At 41.3% G+C, this 17,771-nt stretch overlaps 1 protein-coding gene across 1 annotated transcript in view; it reads right to left on the bottom strand.

Annotated features, from left to right (window-relative positions):
- Positions 1 to 17,771, bottom strand: part of FIGN (fidgetin, microtubule severing factor) — a 132,161-nt gene that overhangs the window by 1,020 nt on the left and 113,370 nt on the right. Inside the window, 2 exon segments of the mRNA XM_053908158.1 lie at positions 1 to 4,389; positions 4,391 to 5,040. The exon segment at positions 1 to 4,389 is cut by the window's left edge and continues 1,020 nt beyond it. Of these exon segments, the coding sequence (XP_053764133.1) occupies positions 2,785 to 4,389; positions 4,391 to 5,040 (2,255 nt within the window). The 3' untranslated portion in view covers positions 1 to 2,784.

The raw sequence follows: 17,771 nt of genomic DNA, 5'->3' as shown, positions 1-17,771 counted from the left end.
TCACGAGGCTAAATGAAATTCACACAAGACTTCAGCTTCGGCCTAAATACATGGATTTTTGACCATTCACATCTCAAAGTAATTTTTTAAGTCACTTAAAGCTCAAAGCCAATACGTACGCCTTGAATTTATTTTCAGTTTTATAAATGAGTGTAAAACACAACAGTGCAGTCATATTTGGCATTAACTCTTACTAGCCACAAAAATGTGGGTCAATATTGGATTTTCCAAAGTTGTCTAAATAAGACTGGGTTTGTCAAAACTTGCCAGTTGCTTTCAAGTGAACACAGCATGTTGGCGGAAATGAAACGTAATGTCTAAAAGACAGAAAATAGGTCAGCACTGTGCAAAAGTAAACTTGTCAGTGAGATCAATATGAACCTACAAGTTAATGGGGATATTAGAATCTTCTTACAATAAGAGATGTGCAGGGTAGAGCCAGAACACGATTATAGCATTTATTCACTTGTGAAAAGCAGAGGATGTATTTAAATATTATTTTTTGTATCCTTAATGAAAGGCACTGCTTTTTAATATGGAATATTTATATGTAAGCACAGTCTTAGTTGATAGAACATCAGAGTAAATTAAATTTTGGTTCATTTGCTCAGTTTTTAGCAACATGAAAAATAAGAAAAAAAAGGGGGAGCAGTGGTCAAGCATCATAAAATTTCAGAAATATGATGTAAGTCCTTCATTAGGCTTCTCTGTGTTAAGTGTCTCAGAGAATTTGACATCGTGAATGAAATCAGTCAAAATTTTTGCAGGAAAAAAAAAACAATAACAGAAAGAGCTTTCTTGGGGCTTCTCATTGCATTTATTTAAATTTTTAAAAAATGTACATCACTTTTTGAATACATAAAATGCCAGTGCTTTGCAACAGTTTTGTTACTGCATCTCTCAACTAAAAAAAAAAAAAAAAAAGGAAGGAAAAAAACAACCCAGGAAAAATACATTCAAAAAGCCAGGCTGTTCTGCTTATGCACGGGCAGCGGCTTTGGAAAGCTACAGCCTACACTGTCTGTTCAGAGGCATTGCCGAACGAACATCAGTTAGCTATCGATGAAAAGTTGCACATAAAGCATTAAAGGATACAAAGAACAACTTGGTGGGGAGCAGGAGAAGAATGGAAAATTAAGAAAAATGCCACATATGCCGGGGTGGGGGTGGACTCAGGCAGAAGCAAGCATGAAGACTGATGTTTCTGGAGACGAGACTTATGGGAAAAGATGGGAGAAAACAAAGTAACGAGTTTGACAAGGTATAGATGCGTGTGCGCACGTGTGTGTGTGTATGTGTGTGTGTGTGTGTGTCTCCACTTCCAATTTTCTACTTTACTGTCCAAGAGAAATGTGACAAAACTGAGGTAGAAATGAATGTGGGAGCACTATAGCCCAGAAGATTTCAAAATGAGAAGCAAAATTGCACTGAGAAGAGAGGAGTCAAAAAGGAGAGGGGATATAGATGTTCTTTGTGGATATATATATATATATATATACACACACACACACACACACATATATATAAAGTTGATTGGTTGATTTTGTATTTATTTCTTTGTTTTTGCTTGCTATCTTCTGCATTCTATCAAACAGCACGACAAGCCTATAAGCTAGATTAGTGAATAGAATGACACCATTCCCAGCAGTTTTAAGAGAGAACTTGCAAACCAACATCACCACCACCCTATGCAGTAAAAGGCAGTCCTAGTTTTTAGGTACTGTGACTTTCAGGGTCCTAAACAGGTCTTGTGGCTGAGTGTTCTAGGTACTAACATAAACTGAGTAAGTAGCTTTCCATTAACCAGTGTACCTTTTAAGAACATTTTCACTTCATTATCAAGGAGCAATGTACGAAGAACTCTTGCAGTTTTTGACATAAAGAACTATTCTGCTCTGGTTTATTCCCCATAATTAGTAAAAGAATCTTTTTTAAAAAAAATCCTTCCATTTCTACTTTAAGTCGTAAATATTCAGTTGTATCACACGTCAGTATGTTTCTGGATACATTCAAAGTAATTTTCCTTGCTATCTTCCAATTGTTGAGGTAAACATACATTTTAATATAAAGTAACATCGAAGCCTATCCCATTACTCTCAGCAGTACATAGTGCTTTCAACACATTCCTTTGAGGTACTGTACAAATCACAATCGCTTTCCTGAGTTTTTGCAGACAAGAACATTAAAAGAAATGAACTGCAGAAATTAAGGTCCAGATTACCGTTACCCTGTTTTAACTGTTCTTAGCTTAATACTGCAGAACAGACAGGATTGAGGAATACTGTTGCTCTTAAAATGGCAAAAATCTGGTTTTCTGTCGTAACACAACCGTTCATCTCTTTAGTCCAATAATGTTTGAAGTTAAAGCTCTTTATATTAGCACATGCCACCAATGTAATTGTGAGGCAAACAAAAAATAAAGCACCACTCCAGGCACTTGACAGCAACTAAATCTCGAGAACAGCAGAATGGAATCAACACACAAGGTTCACGTCCTTCTGAAATCAACACACTTGCACCTTGCTCCTTGGTGAGTGTTGTCTGGCTTGAACCGAACTGAGCATCAACAGATGCTTTCTGTCATCTGGGGCTTTCAAATCAGCAGCTCTCATCTGATGCGTTTTTCCTCCAAATCTACCCTGACGCTAAAGATGCAACGCAATCGTCATCTTCCCCAGTACCCTTTGCGATTTAAACACTACTGGAAAGGGGCTCTATACCCTATGTAGCAGGTTTTATGTGTGTGTGCCAACATTCATTACATTTTTTTTTTTAAAGAAGTTATCACTGACTGCAACCAAACATTTTGTTCCATTCAACATACATATCAAGCTCTTTTTGAGATATGCTAGGCTGAATCTTGCAGAAAGCATTTTCAAAGTCTTGATACGTAACGGGCCTCAACTGGCTGGGCATGATGGCTGAAAGGTCTGTGGCTGGCATGGCGTGGAGGGGGCCCACCGCTGCTTCCTGACACAAATGAGCCACGTCTAGTCCAGAAAAGCCTTCTGTGCGCTGGACGAGCAGTGCAAACTCCTTGTCATTGAGACAGTAATTGTGCTGTGAGAGCAGTTGTACTATTATCTGGTGCCTCGCTGTGCTGTCAGGAAGTGGGATTAAAAGTCGTTTCATGAAGTACCTCCGAAGAGATTCATCTATTTCTTCTGGTTTACTGGTGGCACAAATTACTACGATTTGGTCCTCAGCTGAAGTTAGTACAGTGTCCAGCTGCATCAGAAATTCCGTTCTCATCCGATTGACTGGACTGTGTTCCTCACTCACTTGAGGGGAGAGAAGCATGTCAATGTCACTGACAAAAATCACCGAGGGCTGGCGGCACCTGGCCACGAGAAAAGACGCGTGGATGATTTTTTCTGCTTCTCCTAACCACTTGGCAACGAGTCCAGAACCAGCGATTTTGAAAAACGTGGCCCCCAGCTGGCTAGCTATGCATCTGCCCAGTAACGTTTTGCCTGTTCCCCGAGGCCCAAATAAAAGGATGCTCCGAGGTGAGGCCGTCAGTCCACTGAACGCGTCTGACCTCAACACTGGCCATAAAACCTCCTCTTTAATGACGGCCTTTACCAGGTCGAGGCCAGCGATGTCATTCCAGTCCACCGGTGGTCCTTGGGCGATAATCTCATTGGTTACCAGGTCAATGAGGTGCGTGTCGGTATTCTTCAGTTGCTCGTCCACAGAGTGGTTGGATGAGGTAGCTGCACGGAGTCCAGGGCCTTGCATCGGGTGAGAGAGGAGCTGCCTGTGCTCGTCCCCGTGCTCACTCATTACCGGCGACGTGTACTTCCCAAAGGATTCGCTGGATCTCGATCCCAGGGAATTTTTAGCAGTACTATAGGAAGGAGGGGTCAGAGCCCTACTGGACTGGCTGCTGAATTTCCTTTGCTGTTCAGAGGACATTAGCTGCTTCGTTGGCTTAAATGCTAAGGATGATGTTTCAGCACTTCTGTCAAAGCCATTCCCCCGATTCGAGTTTGAAATGCTGTTGTCGGGCATTCTGTACATGGGGCTCTGTGTAGATCTCTGTTGGCCGTAGCTGTAATTTCCGTAACTGGAGTCCATCTCTCCTTGCCCTGCCATATAGAAAGCTTTCCTTTTGAGAGAACTCGCCGAACTGTTGGCCAGAGCCGCGGGGGCGATAGGTGTCAAACCATGGCCCTGGTAAGTGTAGCCAGGAACAGTGGTGGGGGGCAGAGGGGTCGGAGCAGGGATTCCTGAAGGCAGGTAGGCTGAAGGAGGCGGCGGCGCGCCCCCGGGGCTGTACCCAGATCCCACGGCAGTCTGAGGCGGGTAGCTGGCGGGGGGATAGCTGTAACTGGAGAGGTTAGAAGTCCCATTGTAGCCCGGGACCAGGGCGGGCGGTGGGGGGGGGCGGCGGGGGGGGCTGCAGGAGCCCGGAGCTATGCAAAGGGGAGGGGTGAGGTGAGGGCAGGGCAGGCGCCGGCTGGCTGCTGTACGTCGAATGCAAATACGAGCCGTTGTATCCCGGGGCATATTCCTGAGACGGGAGCCCTGCGTGAAGGCTGGGCACGGTGTGGCTTCCGCAGGTACTACTCGAGTAGCTAGGTTCTGTCAGGTTGCTGGCCACCCCAGGAGAGCTCCCTATGCTGGCAGAGACATCTGCCGGAGGGAGGGCCGAACTGACTCCGGCTTTGCTGGCCGTGATGACATCCGGGACACAGTTCATGGGATAGACCGCTTCCGAATTCAAGGAAGGCTGCCAGGGTTCGCTTTCATTCTTCCGCCCGTTCACCAGCCCCGAGGGCGCGTCCGAGTAGTTGCTGAGTACGGGCCGGTCCACGGGGCCTTCTAGGATGCCAGAATACTTCTCTGCGTATTTTTTTAGCAGGTTGGAGGCAGTCAGAGCAGATATGTCATCGTTTGCCCAGGCATACTGATAGGTGCGCTGCAAATGACCTCGGTAGGCTTCAACTTTGTGGGCAGGAGACCGAGTGGTTGAGGTGATGTCAAAGTGCTGTTCTGGCCACTGGGCATGCTCCGGCGTCCACTGCATCTTCAAGCCTGAGGGTTGCGGGGTTGGGGGGGGGGGGTTGGGGAGGAAAGGGCGAGGAGGGGAGAAACGTTAATTTACGGAGATACTCATCAGAAGTGTTAAAGCTTTCCCCCAACTTCTTTCGTTACATATTCCTCTCTAATGACATCGACATTATAAAGAATTCTCACAGTTCATCGTATCTCTTACGATCCGTACCGTAGGTACGCTTTAAAATGGACCGAAGTTGGGGCGCCTGGGTGGCTCAGTCGGTTGGGCAGCCGACTTCGGCTCAGGTCATGATCTCGCGGTCTGTGAGTTCGAGCCCCGCGTCGGGCTCTGTGCTGACAGCTCAGAGCCTGGAGCCTGTTTCAGATTCTGTGTCTCCCTCTCTCTGACCCTCCCCTGTTCATGTTCTGTCTCTCCCTGTCTCAAAAAAATTAAAATAAATAAATAAATAAAATGGACCGAAGTTCAGTCCTGTGTAAAAAGTAAACCGAATTTAAACAAGAACTCTGTAGGCCTTTTTTTTTTTTCTTTTAAGTAATAAGCAAATCTGCTTCTGTGAAGCCTATCAAGTTACTTGCTACCCACACGCAGGAACGCACGTATATGTACACACACCTTCCTGTCAAATTAGAATTCAGTCACAGGTTCTTACAATGAAATAGGCATGTCTTTTCAATATCTAGCACGTGATACTATTAAGCATGTGCAATAGCTAGCTGTTCCGTCTCTTGACATCAGAGTTTCTGTTTTATATTTTAACCAATATAAAAATGAGACACAGCTGACAGATCACATCTAGGACCCCTCTCTTATTTGGCACTGAACACCTAGTTAGCACAGTATAATGCTCCCTGCGCAGAACAATATGACACAGACATAGCAGGTCATTCCATAATCCAACTCTCATCTAAAGTGCTCCACGACAGTTTCAAATCTGCTTCGTGGAGTGCAGCAAAGCAATCTCCCAGGCAGCGCTCCATCGCTTTCATCGCACAAAGCCTACAACTCGGTATGAATTACAACTGGCTCCTTTCTGCCTCTCAGTTCTGTTGTTGAGTCTCTGGAAAAAAAAACAAGCATCACTTGTCTGTCGGTCTTCCAGCTGGCGTTCTCCCTCCTTCTCCTATAATTCTTCCCTCTGCTTTACAGTCTCCCAGTGCTAAGAGGGGAGGATACATATGCACATATATATCCACACACACATACAAATACCTACAAATATATATATATCCTACATATATATATATATGCATATATATACACACACACATATATGTCCATGCACATATACCTATATATGCATATATCTATTATGTGTGTTTGTGTGTGGAGAGAGAGAGAAGGGGGAGGGAGGAAGAGAGGAAGGGAGGGAGGAAGGAAACAGGTGAAAGGGACCTGTTTCTTATAAGAATAGAGAACAGGGAGAGAATCTGGATTCTCTCTACATTTCTGTGGGAAGCAGTGTGTGGCATAAACTCAAAGAGTGCAGCCAGATAATGAGATGCTATGGGTAATTCTATCACCTGCTAGATTACTAACTGAAGCAAGGTGACTTAAGTAGCAAACTGTAAAGCAAGAGTATTTGCTCAGAATCAGAGAATCACTTGAATTTCACAGTTTAAAGAGACCTTAGAAATGACCTTATTTCACAGATTAGGGAACCCGCACCCAAAGGGATTTATAACGTACCCTCGGGGATTCACATAGACTTAGTTACAGGAGAGCACCAGAACCCTGTTTTGTTTCCCAGGGCTGGCTCACCCTATTCCAATCTCTGCTCGGTTCCAACACTTCCTATTCTGGTCCAGCTACATTAAGTAGGCCTCCTTCATCTCCTTTGTATTACCCAAAGTGAGTTTTGTGAACTGTCTTATGCCCTCTGGCAGAGATTCCTGGATAAAGAGGAGGCGTGGTCTAAGTGAAACATCTGTGGCATCAGCTCCCTTCTGAATTACTGCAGTCTATTTTGACAGCTCCGACCCCCTTCTGCCTTCCTTCTCCAACCCCTTTAGCTCTTCATTCCCTGACTCTGGCTTCTGACATGGCCAGCTTTGACTTGCTGAGCTAAACTGAACACAGCACAGAGTTTGGTAACAGAATGGCATGTTGATTCCCTTCTGACTCCCTCTTCCTTGTTTGCAAAACCACTGCACCAGACACTGGAAGTTAATTAGCAGGATGATGCTGTGCTAATTGTGTTAATTTACAAGGTTTTAGTCAAAGAGAATCATGCCAGGGCTGGCACTGCTGTCATGCTTCCGACTTAATGATTAAGAAATACTGAAAACAAGGTGGGAAGGATTGCAGTAATTACACAATAAATGAATAAAGCAACAGGATTCATTTGCAAATATATTTTACTGCAGTTGTACTCATTTGCATTTGGATTTTTAAAAAGGATCCATGTAGATATTCATTTGCAAATCACCATCTCAGTTAAATTAAGTCTGAATGCTGCACGGTATAACTTAATCAAGCTCTCGCTTTTTTTTTAAATAAAAATACAAAAGACCTTCTACTTCTCCTGCAGATGCAACAGATTCTTTCTTCACTTTCCTTTCCCTTACTCTTCCCAAATCTTCCTGTGTTTCTCGTTTAAAACTCTATGGAAAAAATATCATCAGTGGGGAAAAGAGTTGTGAAATCCTGATGAAGTACAGCTTGCATCATTTCAGTCGGAGAAACTCTGGGGGTGAGTTCTAGGAGGGACTGAAGTGATATTCTTAATTGTCTCTGCTTTCTCAATCATTTCTTTTTAACGGGCACGGGCGGGGGGGGGGGGGGCAGGAAAACACATCGCAGAATGGGTGAAATGACCGAAACCACACTTAAAGGGAAAAAGATGCAATTTTAATGAAGCAGCATTTCAGGAATCATACTTTCATTAAATTCAACTGGAAATTATTAAGAGCAAATCACCAGGAACCAATCGCAAGTAATCAGTATCTAAATTCTTCTAGTGTCATGGGATTTACTTCAAGCCTTATAAAAAAGGAAAGAATATTAATGTGACTGTAATGTAGAACTGTCTAAAAGACCTACAAATTCATTAGTCCTGTAAATTATTTCCAGGGAATTTCTATTAGGGTTTTTTCTTTAAGAGATTATCAAATACAGAGTTGAGAAAATAAGAAGGCACATGTGCCATGAGTGGAAATTTGATTAGATTGATACAGAAGAAACGTGAATAAATGTCTTGAGAGGAGGTCTCCGAAAATATTTTGGGAGTCATGGGAAATGGAATTTACCACAAACACAACATCACACACACACACACACACACACACACACACACATGCACATGCACACACATGCACGTGAGCTGTAAGGCATGGGTTCCTTTCAGTTAGCTGAGCTCAGCCATTGTTGGCATTAGTCAACATGCATGATAAAAGCCCATTAGAAACAATGAAATGCTCTAGATTTAGAATCATTATTTAAAAAACAAAAAAGGGCATCCTTCCACCTTATTGGCTTACATTTTTTTTCTTGTAAATGATTCATTTATTCAAAATGTGCAAAAAATGATTTTAGTAAGTTATGATCACTGTAAAAGAAAGGAGTATCAAGTTGAAATAAAGTAGGTTGGTCATTTTCACTGGGTACGTCTGCAGAGTTTAACTCTAGCAAAACGAATACACTTCCTAAGGTTTCTGTTTCATCCGAAATTAAAAAAAAATCCTATCAAAATTATTTATTTGGGACAATTACCCGGTATACCATTGCCTTTTGATTCTCATGCTATTTTTGGATGTGCTTTCCAAGATGATTGAAAGTTTATCTATTGATGCATACTAAAGGACAGTAACCTTAGCAGGGCTGCAAAAGGCAAGAGTGAGCTTTGATGAAATAACCTTAAGGGATCAGAATCATTCACATCACATCCCTTGGAACATGAGTACTTACCCTGTGTTTTAAAATCATTAATATTACCTGAAAGTGTAAGTTCATAGTTAACCATGAGCTAGTTCTTAGTGGCAGCTGAAGAAGCCAGCGTTCAGGAGACTGTCCTGGCCTTGGGAGCACAAAGAACTTTTTCATCAGTTTCTTGAATTTTAATAATAATTGGAAGGCAAGCCAAGCCTGTTTGTGTTGCTGTTATTATTGTTCTGTTTATCGACGGTGATGTTTCTGATGTGAAATAGAAGCAAACTGTAGAGCCAAATGTTCTTTGAACAAAAAAGTGTGCCCCATTTGATTGTATTGCCGTTGTCCGTGAGTAGGAAGCAGCACGTGTATGTCACTTAACTTGGCACCCAAATAATAAGATGGGCTTTAAAAACAGCTTTCAGATGGTTTCTCTTTGGAACATGAAGCGAAAAAGCTCAGAAACAATACTATTTCACCATTGTTAGAAACATGACTCCAGAAGAAGAACTTCCACTGCTGTTTAGAAATAGCTTATTAACTAGGTACCATAAAAATTCAGAAAACAAAGGAAAGTAGAAAAAAAAGAATAGTTCTTCAACACAATTGATGAGTTGTTCCAAAACATCAGCTTTTGTTTTTGAAAGGATCAGAAAATTCTTACCACGGCTGGCAAGTTTCACGAGGCAACGCGTTTGTTTTTAAAATATGTAATTTAAAGAAAATTGCTTTTAAGATACTTTAACATAAGTATTATGCAAGAATGATTGATACTACTGTAAAAAGCCCGAGCGTTTTGTTATTTTATTGTTATAAGAGGAATCTCTGTATATATCAATGAACAAGCCTATATTTCCCATAACACTGGACAGTTTGGATAACATTTCCCATTCTTATCATTCCTGACCACTTTATAACTTAGGCTTAATTGCTAAACAGTGCTGCCTCACTGCTTTACTCGCTCCATTTTGTTCTTGAACTCTGTTGAGACAAAACAAGTGCGACACCCTTCAAAGCTCTGTCATAGCTTCAAAATGATAAGGAAACGGTTATGCAGAGAAAACGCAGGATATAAAAACAACTTTCAGGATGGGAGGAAATCGGAAATAAAAGACTAAGCCCCTGGAATCTATTTTTTTTAAATTTTTTTTAACGTCTATTTATTTTTGAGACAGAGAGAGACAGAGAATGAACGGGGGAGGGTCAGAGAGAGAGGGAGACACAGAATCCTAAACAGGCTCCAGGCTCCGAGCTGTCAGCACAGAGCCCGACGCGGGGCTCGAACTCACGGACCGCGAGATCATGACCTGAGCTGAAGTGGGACGCTTAACCGACTGAGCCACCCAGGCGCCCCCCTGGAATCTATTTTTAGCATACATTCCTGGAAATAGTTACCTCAGGCCCTCACTACCCCACCCCCACCTCTACCTAACATACCTATGCTGCTCAGCAGTTCATCGGGTCTAAAAGAGCCGTTCTCTACAAGGTTCCCAAAGGGTAATTCTGGCTGAAGTCCTAAGGGCAGGGACCTGAGGCAAACACCTGCAGGCAGGGAGGGCTTGCTGGCTCTAGGATTGCGGCGCGATGCGCACATGGGCCTGCCCCGCGTCACTACACCTGTTACAACCCTTTGGGCTATGGTACCTCTGAACTTTTCATTATTATTTATTTAAATACATTTTGAAAAATGATTTAATACCGCATTTATCCATGTTCTCTTTAGAAAACAATCACTCCTGGGGTAAATATAACAAAGTACAGTTGATCCTTGAACAACACAGCTTTGAATTATGTGGGTCCACTTACATGCCGATATTTTTGATAAGTACATGACAATACTGTAGACATATTTTCTCTTATGATTTTCTTTTTTTTAAGTTCATTTATTTTGAGAGAGAGAGAGAGCGTGTGCCTGTGCACAAGTGGGGGAGGGGCAGGAAGAGAGAGGGGAAGAAAGAGAATCTCAAGCAGGTTCTGCACTGTCACTGCAGAGCCTGATGCAGGGCTCAAACTCACGAACCACAAGATCATGACCTGAGCAGAAGTTACTTAGCCGACTGAGCCACCCAGGAGCCCCATGATTTTCTCAATAGCATTTTCTTTTCTCTAGCTTACTTTATCTTAAGAATGCAGCATATAATACATATGACATACAAAATATGTTTTCATTGGCTGTTTATGTTGATGGTAAGGCTTCTGGTTAACAGTAGGCTATCGGTTTTCAGGGAATGAAACGTTATGAGCAGATTTTTGACACCTGAGTTGTTCAAGGGTCAGCCCGAATAGAACAGTTTACAGCCCCCTCTGCCTAATAATGCAACAGATTCATCGTCTCCTGGGTAGGAACAGCAGAATTAACACACAGAGCATTCCGAATTTCAGGAAGAGAGGAGCAAATTCATTGGCTAAAAATATGGGCATAGTATGCAGTGATAAGCTTCGTGAGAGAGCACCTACTAACGTCCTGGTACTGAAAACTGGCCCGATGTAGGATCTCCTTATCATGATTCTTCAGGGGGAGCGACGACCAAATGAAATGTTTGAGCAGACCCGGCAGGATTCTCCTTTTGTGGCCTCACCCTCATAAGCCAAGAGGCCAACACAACAGTACATGGTATTCTCTGTATAACCCATATGATCTGGAATCTTCCTCAGTCCGTTTCCTGGTAATTCCAGTCGGAAAATGTGATGTCATATTTAAAAGTAATAGCTGGGGGAAAGTGAGAGGCGGAGCACAGAAACTGTGTGTTCTCTTTAATCTGTTTAATCTGGTTTCATCTTCAGGACACCAAAATCAGAAGTCCTTTATCGGGTAAATATGAAGCAGGGACTGTTCATTTTATTTACTCAACAACTTGAGGGCCCACTGTGTATAGAGCCTGTGGTTCAATGCTAAGAATTTAAGTCAAGGGGATCTGTTTCTCAGACAATGAAACTTTTTCAGCTTTCTGTCTTCTTTGTAACTTCGCATTCTAAAATCTCTTTGATTTTAGAGATTAAGGAAACTTTAAAAAGTGACCTACTCCCCAATCCAGACAGTGTCTGCTATAGTTTGGTACTTCACTTACTATGGTGCCCTGTGGGGTTGAAAACTATTTTGTGTAACACAGCATTTATTTGGAGGCATTGCCTGGATGGTTGGCATAGAAAGGGACTGAAGAAAACATAAAGAAGGTTGTAGAATTTTGTTGGAAGGGTGAGCATCCTGAGTGAGAGCCAGACCACTGGCTTTGCTCAAACCATCACTTAATTGAACTAATCTTGGTGAAGTCACTTAAGCACATCAAACTCACTTTTCTCAGCTACAAAATGTGAACTGTAATGGTATCATATATCCTACTGGATTGCTAATAAGATTACCTAAAGTAATAATATTCATGAAAATGTTTTCCAGCTGTGAACTGCTATACAAATATTTCTTACTATTCTTTGGTTTTGAAAAATAATACAAGTGTATTAAACACAAAACAAAACTGACTAAGACAGAAAAAAAGTAAAACCACTCTTAGAATTTATAAACCACTTTTTCTTCAACCTGAAGACAGCTCCTGAAAAGGAAATTTTCCAGTGGGAATGTGGGCTACAAGAAAGGTATAGCAATTCTTTCACACTCAGCAAAACACAGAGCGTGATCTTACAAAAACAGTGTCAGAAATTCAAATGTTTTCAATTCCAAATGTTTTCCTAGTATTTTATTTATTTTAAATGTTCCTCAACATGGTAGAGACCACGGCTAAGAAATAAAGTACTTAGAGGTTTTTTGTTTTTTTTTTAAATTTTTTTTTTCAACATTTTTTATTTTTATTTTTGGGACAGAGAGAGACAGAGCATGAACGGGGGAGGGGCAGAGAGAGGGAGACACAGAATCGGAAACAGGTTCCAGGCTCCGAGCCATCAGCCCAGAGCCTGACGCGGGGCTCGAACTCACGGACCGCGAGATCGTGACCTGGCTGAAGTCGGACGCTTAACCGACTGCACCACCCAGGCGCCCCTAGAGGTTTTTAATCCAGTTAAAAATGATCTCAAAACCTGCAGCCTCAAAATCAGACGTTCTAATTACACAGCAATACTGTCAGATGATTTTTCTCCTTAAATCACACTTTCACACCTCAAGACTCCGAATGATAATACATTTTGAAGCAAATCACTCCCTCCTCCCATTTCACCATATTTGCATAAGGCGATCCTTTCTAACAACCACGGACGCATTTCTGGCTAAATGGTCCTTGGTAAGTACAGTTCCAATACCTCACCTCTAATGTAGAGACACTGCCACCTGACTGCCTGGGGGCAGCATACAGCCTGCAACCGTCTTTTCTTTGGCCAAGCACAGGGTTTTAAAAGTCAGTGAACTTTTTAAAAAGAATCTGTATTTCCATATTTTCTATCATTTCAAGACAAATTGAATGATCTTACATATCACTAGATCTCATTCTTACCTGGCTGAATCTGAGGCCCAGCTGCCCACTTTGGACATGGCATGCCCTCTCCCCTGTGTCATGGTGGCCCCGCTCCCTAGTAAAACATCGGGTATTTTTATGGTGCCTATTGGTCACATAAACAACCAAATTTATGACTTCACTCTGACGCTTCAAGCTTCAGCTTTTATACTTAAGTACGTTTTCTTGAAAACTAGCAAGCATGCAGTTCTAAAATTTCAACAAGTAGTATCTTTATTTTTTTTTAAGTTTAGTTATTTATTTTGAGAGAGAGAGAGAGAGAGAAAACAAGGGGGGACAGACAGAGGGAGAGAGAGAACCCCAAGCAGGCTCCGAGCTGTCAGCACGGAGTCCGTTGCGGAGCCTGACCTCCGGTTCGCAAGATCATGATCTGAGCCGAAATCAAGAGTCAGCCGCTGGACTGACTGAGCCACCCAGGCCCCCAAACAAGTAGTATCTTTAGAAAAGAAAATTCTTACACACTGTTTATTATATGCATTCCTGTCCCCTTAATCAAAACACAAGGAAAGTAATGGATATTTTTCTTGTTGATTCAGTATCGTTAGGACAGCAGTGTAGAATAATGAATAACGGTTTCTTAAAAAGCTGGTTTCCACGTTGCTGTTTATTTTAGTGTTTCCCCCTGTGCTCTGATGTGTCTGATGCTTTTTCTCGCTGTCTTCCCTATGTCAAGCCCCACCATTCCTAATATGCTCCTTTGAATATGCCATAGGTTCTGATACCACAAACCAAAGCTCCCCTATTAGTCAGTCATGAGTACAACTTTTGAGATACTGTTTAAGTTACTCCAAAGTTACGCTTCTTATTTCTTACGGAAAGTCGTTGCATGGCTGGTATCTGTGTAAGCAACCGATCTTGTTCTATGTATCATCATTTGGGGCATAGTAAGAACTGGTATTCAATGTTAGGGGCATCGTGACTGGGACTAGAATGATATATACCCTGCCCTTCAGTTAAATTTGTGTGTGGCTTATGATCTGAACCAGTGTCCCTAAAATATATTACATTTTATTCATAGCAACGAAGTATGGCCAAATGTAAAAATGACTATTTTGCCAATATTTCATACTGAGGAGGAAACTTGTTATGCGTTGGTCTGATAGGTCATCATTTTTAACATATAAGATGTTTATAAGAGGATGGCTTACACTTATGAGGATGAATGCATGAGCACTTATGCAAAGCAACTTACCCTGATGAAAGAAAGACACATTTAGTCCACTGAGTTTACATTCAATATATGATCAGGATGGACAGCCTATCTCTTGAAGCAGCCCAGGAAATCATAAACATAATTCAATTAACTTTTTTTTCCTGTGAGGTCCTAAAATTTCCAAAACTCAAGTCCGAGTTTTCAAATAAACATATAATCATGCTCACATCAAATCCATATATGTTAAAATTATATATGTAGAGTTTTTGTTTGTTCATTCATTTGGGTTCCCCTTCCCCGTCCCACCCCAAGGGCTGGGTTTTACAAAAGTTTCTGTGTAAAAATTTTTGAGTACTAATCTAAGTAAAGGAACAGTGTCGAAAAGTCTGTGTATAATCTAAAAGTGTATTACCAAAAGTAATTCCCAAGAACACAAGGCTATGCATATACATGCAATTTAAGTGGGTTTTTTTTGTTGTTTTTTTTTTTGTTTTTGGTTGTTTTTTTTTTTTTTTGAGAGAGACAGAGACAGAAGTTCTAAACCAGAGACAGTGCATTGCACTGACAGGAGAGAGCCCGATGTGGGGCTTGAACTCACGATCTGCAAGATCATAATCCTGAGCCAAAGTTGGACGCTTAACTGACTGAGCCACCCGGGCGCCTGCATATACATGCAATTTAAAATATACACATGATTCATACTCTGAATCTTAGTATTTAGTGTCATGTGTCATCAACTATTGCCAGGGAAAGAGTTTGAGGGTTACTAGGCAAGAGGACTGATTTTTCCATGTTAAGTCAAATACTCTGTTTATTCTACCTCTGTGAATGTTTTTAGACAATTTGTAACCAGCTCAAATAGTGCTTTGTAGTTAACCTTTAAAGATGTTCCTTTATGGCCTTTCATCGCTCATGCTGTCTCTTCCCTTTCCCCATATACGTTTTCAATCCATTACAGCCATCTACCCTTCCCCCCAGTTCTTTTTGTCATACAAAGATCATCAGGACATACCACATATGTCCATAGGGACTGCCGGGCTAATGAATATGTATGTTCTGTGTCACAACAGAGCACTCCCCTTGTTCTGCGGTATCAACCCTCTTATGTGTGTAAATAACAGGTGAGCTGTGTAGCGTGCGGGGATAAACGGGGTTAACACAACCTGAAAGCCCCGTGCTAGATTCACAGTAGCCAGCCTGTATGGTCGATCCAGAAAGAGAAAGCCACACGCCAAAAGTATTGTGCATTTTCTACGTGTTTTGAGTCTTTATTTTTACAAAGGTCTCTGCCGAGGCAACACTACCATTGTCCTAAAAGTCTGAGGTGATTTCAATTGATTCTCAAGTTACCATTGTGCCATATACAATAAATTTGCACGTTCAGTTAACACAAACAGAGCATGGTACCAACCTTGAATTATGACACGGCTGGTTAATTTCCTTGGTCACGATCCTAAAATGTTATGTTAATCATTATGCGCACATACGGCTATTTCTAAATAGTTATTTGCACATGTGTATTCTATTTCAAGTATATAAATGCAGAGCTCAATTTAGTTATATTTAAACTGAACTGTATTCACTTTTGCTCAACACACCATGCTGACATGGGTCATAAACAAATTTCAGAATCTCTCAAGCCCCACGACATTGTGCAAGATGCAGTTTGTATTCATCCTCTTTTTCTGTGATCCTCTGGAACCTTACTCTAAAAAGACAGTTTACATAAAACAAAATAGACCACTGAGACTGCTTACTTAAGACTGAGGGCTCTCTCGTAATTAGACAAAGAAGTAGAATATTACTTACATATACGCATACAACTCTTCAACCGTTCTCCTTAAAAACTCTGCTTAAGGTTGACTCTACAGTGTGCAAAGCTCAGACAAAATTTGTTTAGGTTATTTATGCATTTTTTCTCTTTTTGGCAATCTGGGCATTAATTTTTAATGCAATAGCAAAATAGTGTCTTGGACTTTGATAAAAATATTCTATAGTCAGGGCTGGGTGACATAGTGCATTAATTCAGTGTCCTTCACTCCAGGGACCTGTGTATAATTTAGTCCAGCCTGAAGAAAATAACTTTGATCTGAAGGCAGTGGAAAAAGCTACATATGAAATGAGTTTAGGTAGGTTTAGGGTTGTTTCTTCCATATAAGACAACGTATGAAGATAAACTGCTTTCGAATACAATCAACATGGTCCATGAAGAGCTCTGGCTCATAACACTATTTTCCCTATGTCTCCGTTCTCCCCACCGAGGCCCCATTCTATGGTCTGGTGAAATAAACCTGAGCACCACCTGTAATTAGGATGCTCTAATTTCCAGATAAACAGAACGTTGTTAAAAGTGCAGTGTGAATGACAGTCCAGTCATTAGCGCCGTTGGCTCTTCCATTTGTAAAAACAAAGAATGCTACATAATGAGACAGAAGTGGAAGAGAGGATAGCAGCATCCTCAAAGAAAGTGGCATTTCCTGTCCTGGTGGGGGTGCCCAACAACCTAGCCTTGGGGAAATGCTAACAATAGGAGGGACCATAAGTAAGGAAATTGTTTCTTCAGATTCTATCTTGATCGTGTTCCCTCTGACAGTATGTAACTACACAGTATTTCATTTCATTTACTGTTACAATAGACAATGCCATTACACCCAAACAAAACAAAACAGAAAACTTTAGGCCTTGGCTGAATTTTTAAAAGTGACTGGTCTAGGGGGCACCTGGGTGGCCCAGTCAGTTAAGCGTCTGACTCTTGGTTTCAGCTCAGGTCATGATCTCAGGGTTCCTGACTTTGAGTCAATGCACTGTAGGTGCCGAAGCCTGCCTGGTATCCTCTCTCTTCCTCTCTCTCTCTCTCTCTCTCTCAATAAATAAATAAACTTAAAAGAATGATTAGTCCAGTGAAATTAACCACATGAAATACATATCCTTTCTTTTGCTTATAATTCTACAATCAATTCCAATCTCTCTTCGGTTGTGAATAAATATGACTTACTTTTGTCTCTAATACAGCAGTTAAGAATAAATTTGCTCTCAATACTGCCCTGGGAGTTAAAAGCTGTAAGGATGTTGCTTCTATATGATGTAATCAATATGACAATTGTATACTTCTTACCTATAATAAACTACTTTATTGGCCTCCTTAAGATATGGATAAGCTACATACAGTATTTGTTACTATTTTAAGGAAAAGGGAGAGAACAGTCGCATTTTTAAATTAGCAGATAATTTGAAATAAACATTTTTTTTAACGTTGCAAGTTTTTATTTAA

The sequence above is a fragment of the Panthera pardus genome, unplaced genomic scaffold, assembly GCF_024362965.1.
Source record: "Panthera pardus isolate Hobbes unplaced genomic scaffold, ASM2436296v1 HiC_scaffold_10, whole genome shotgun sequence".
Classification (NCBI taxonomy): domain Eukaryota; kingdom Metazoa; phylum Chordata; class Mammalia; order Carnivora; family Felidae; genus Panthera; species Panthera pardus.
Note: the sequence above shows the minus strand (reverse complement) of the source record. Positions and strands in the feature narration are given on the sequence as shown.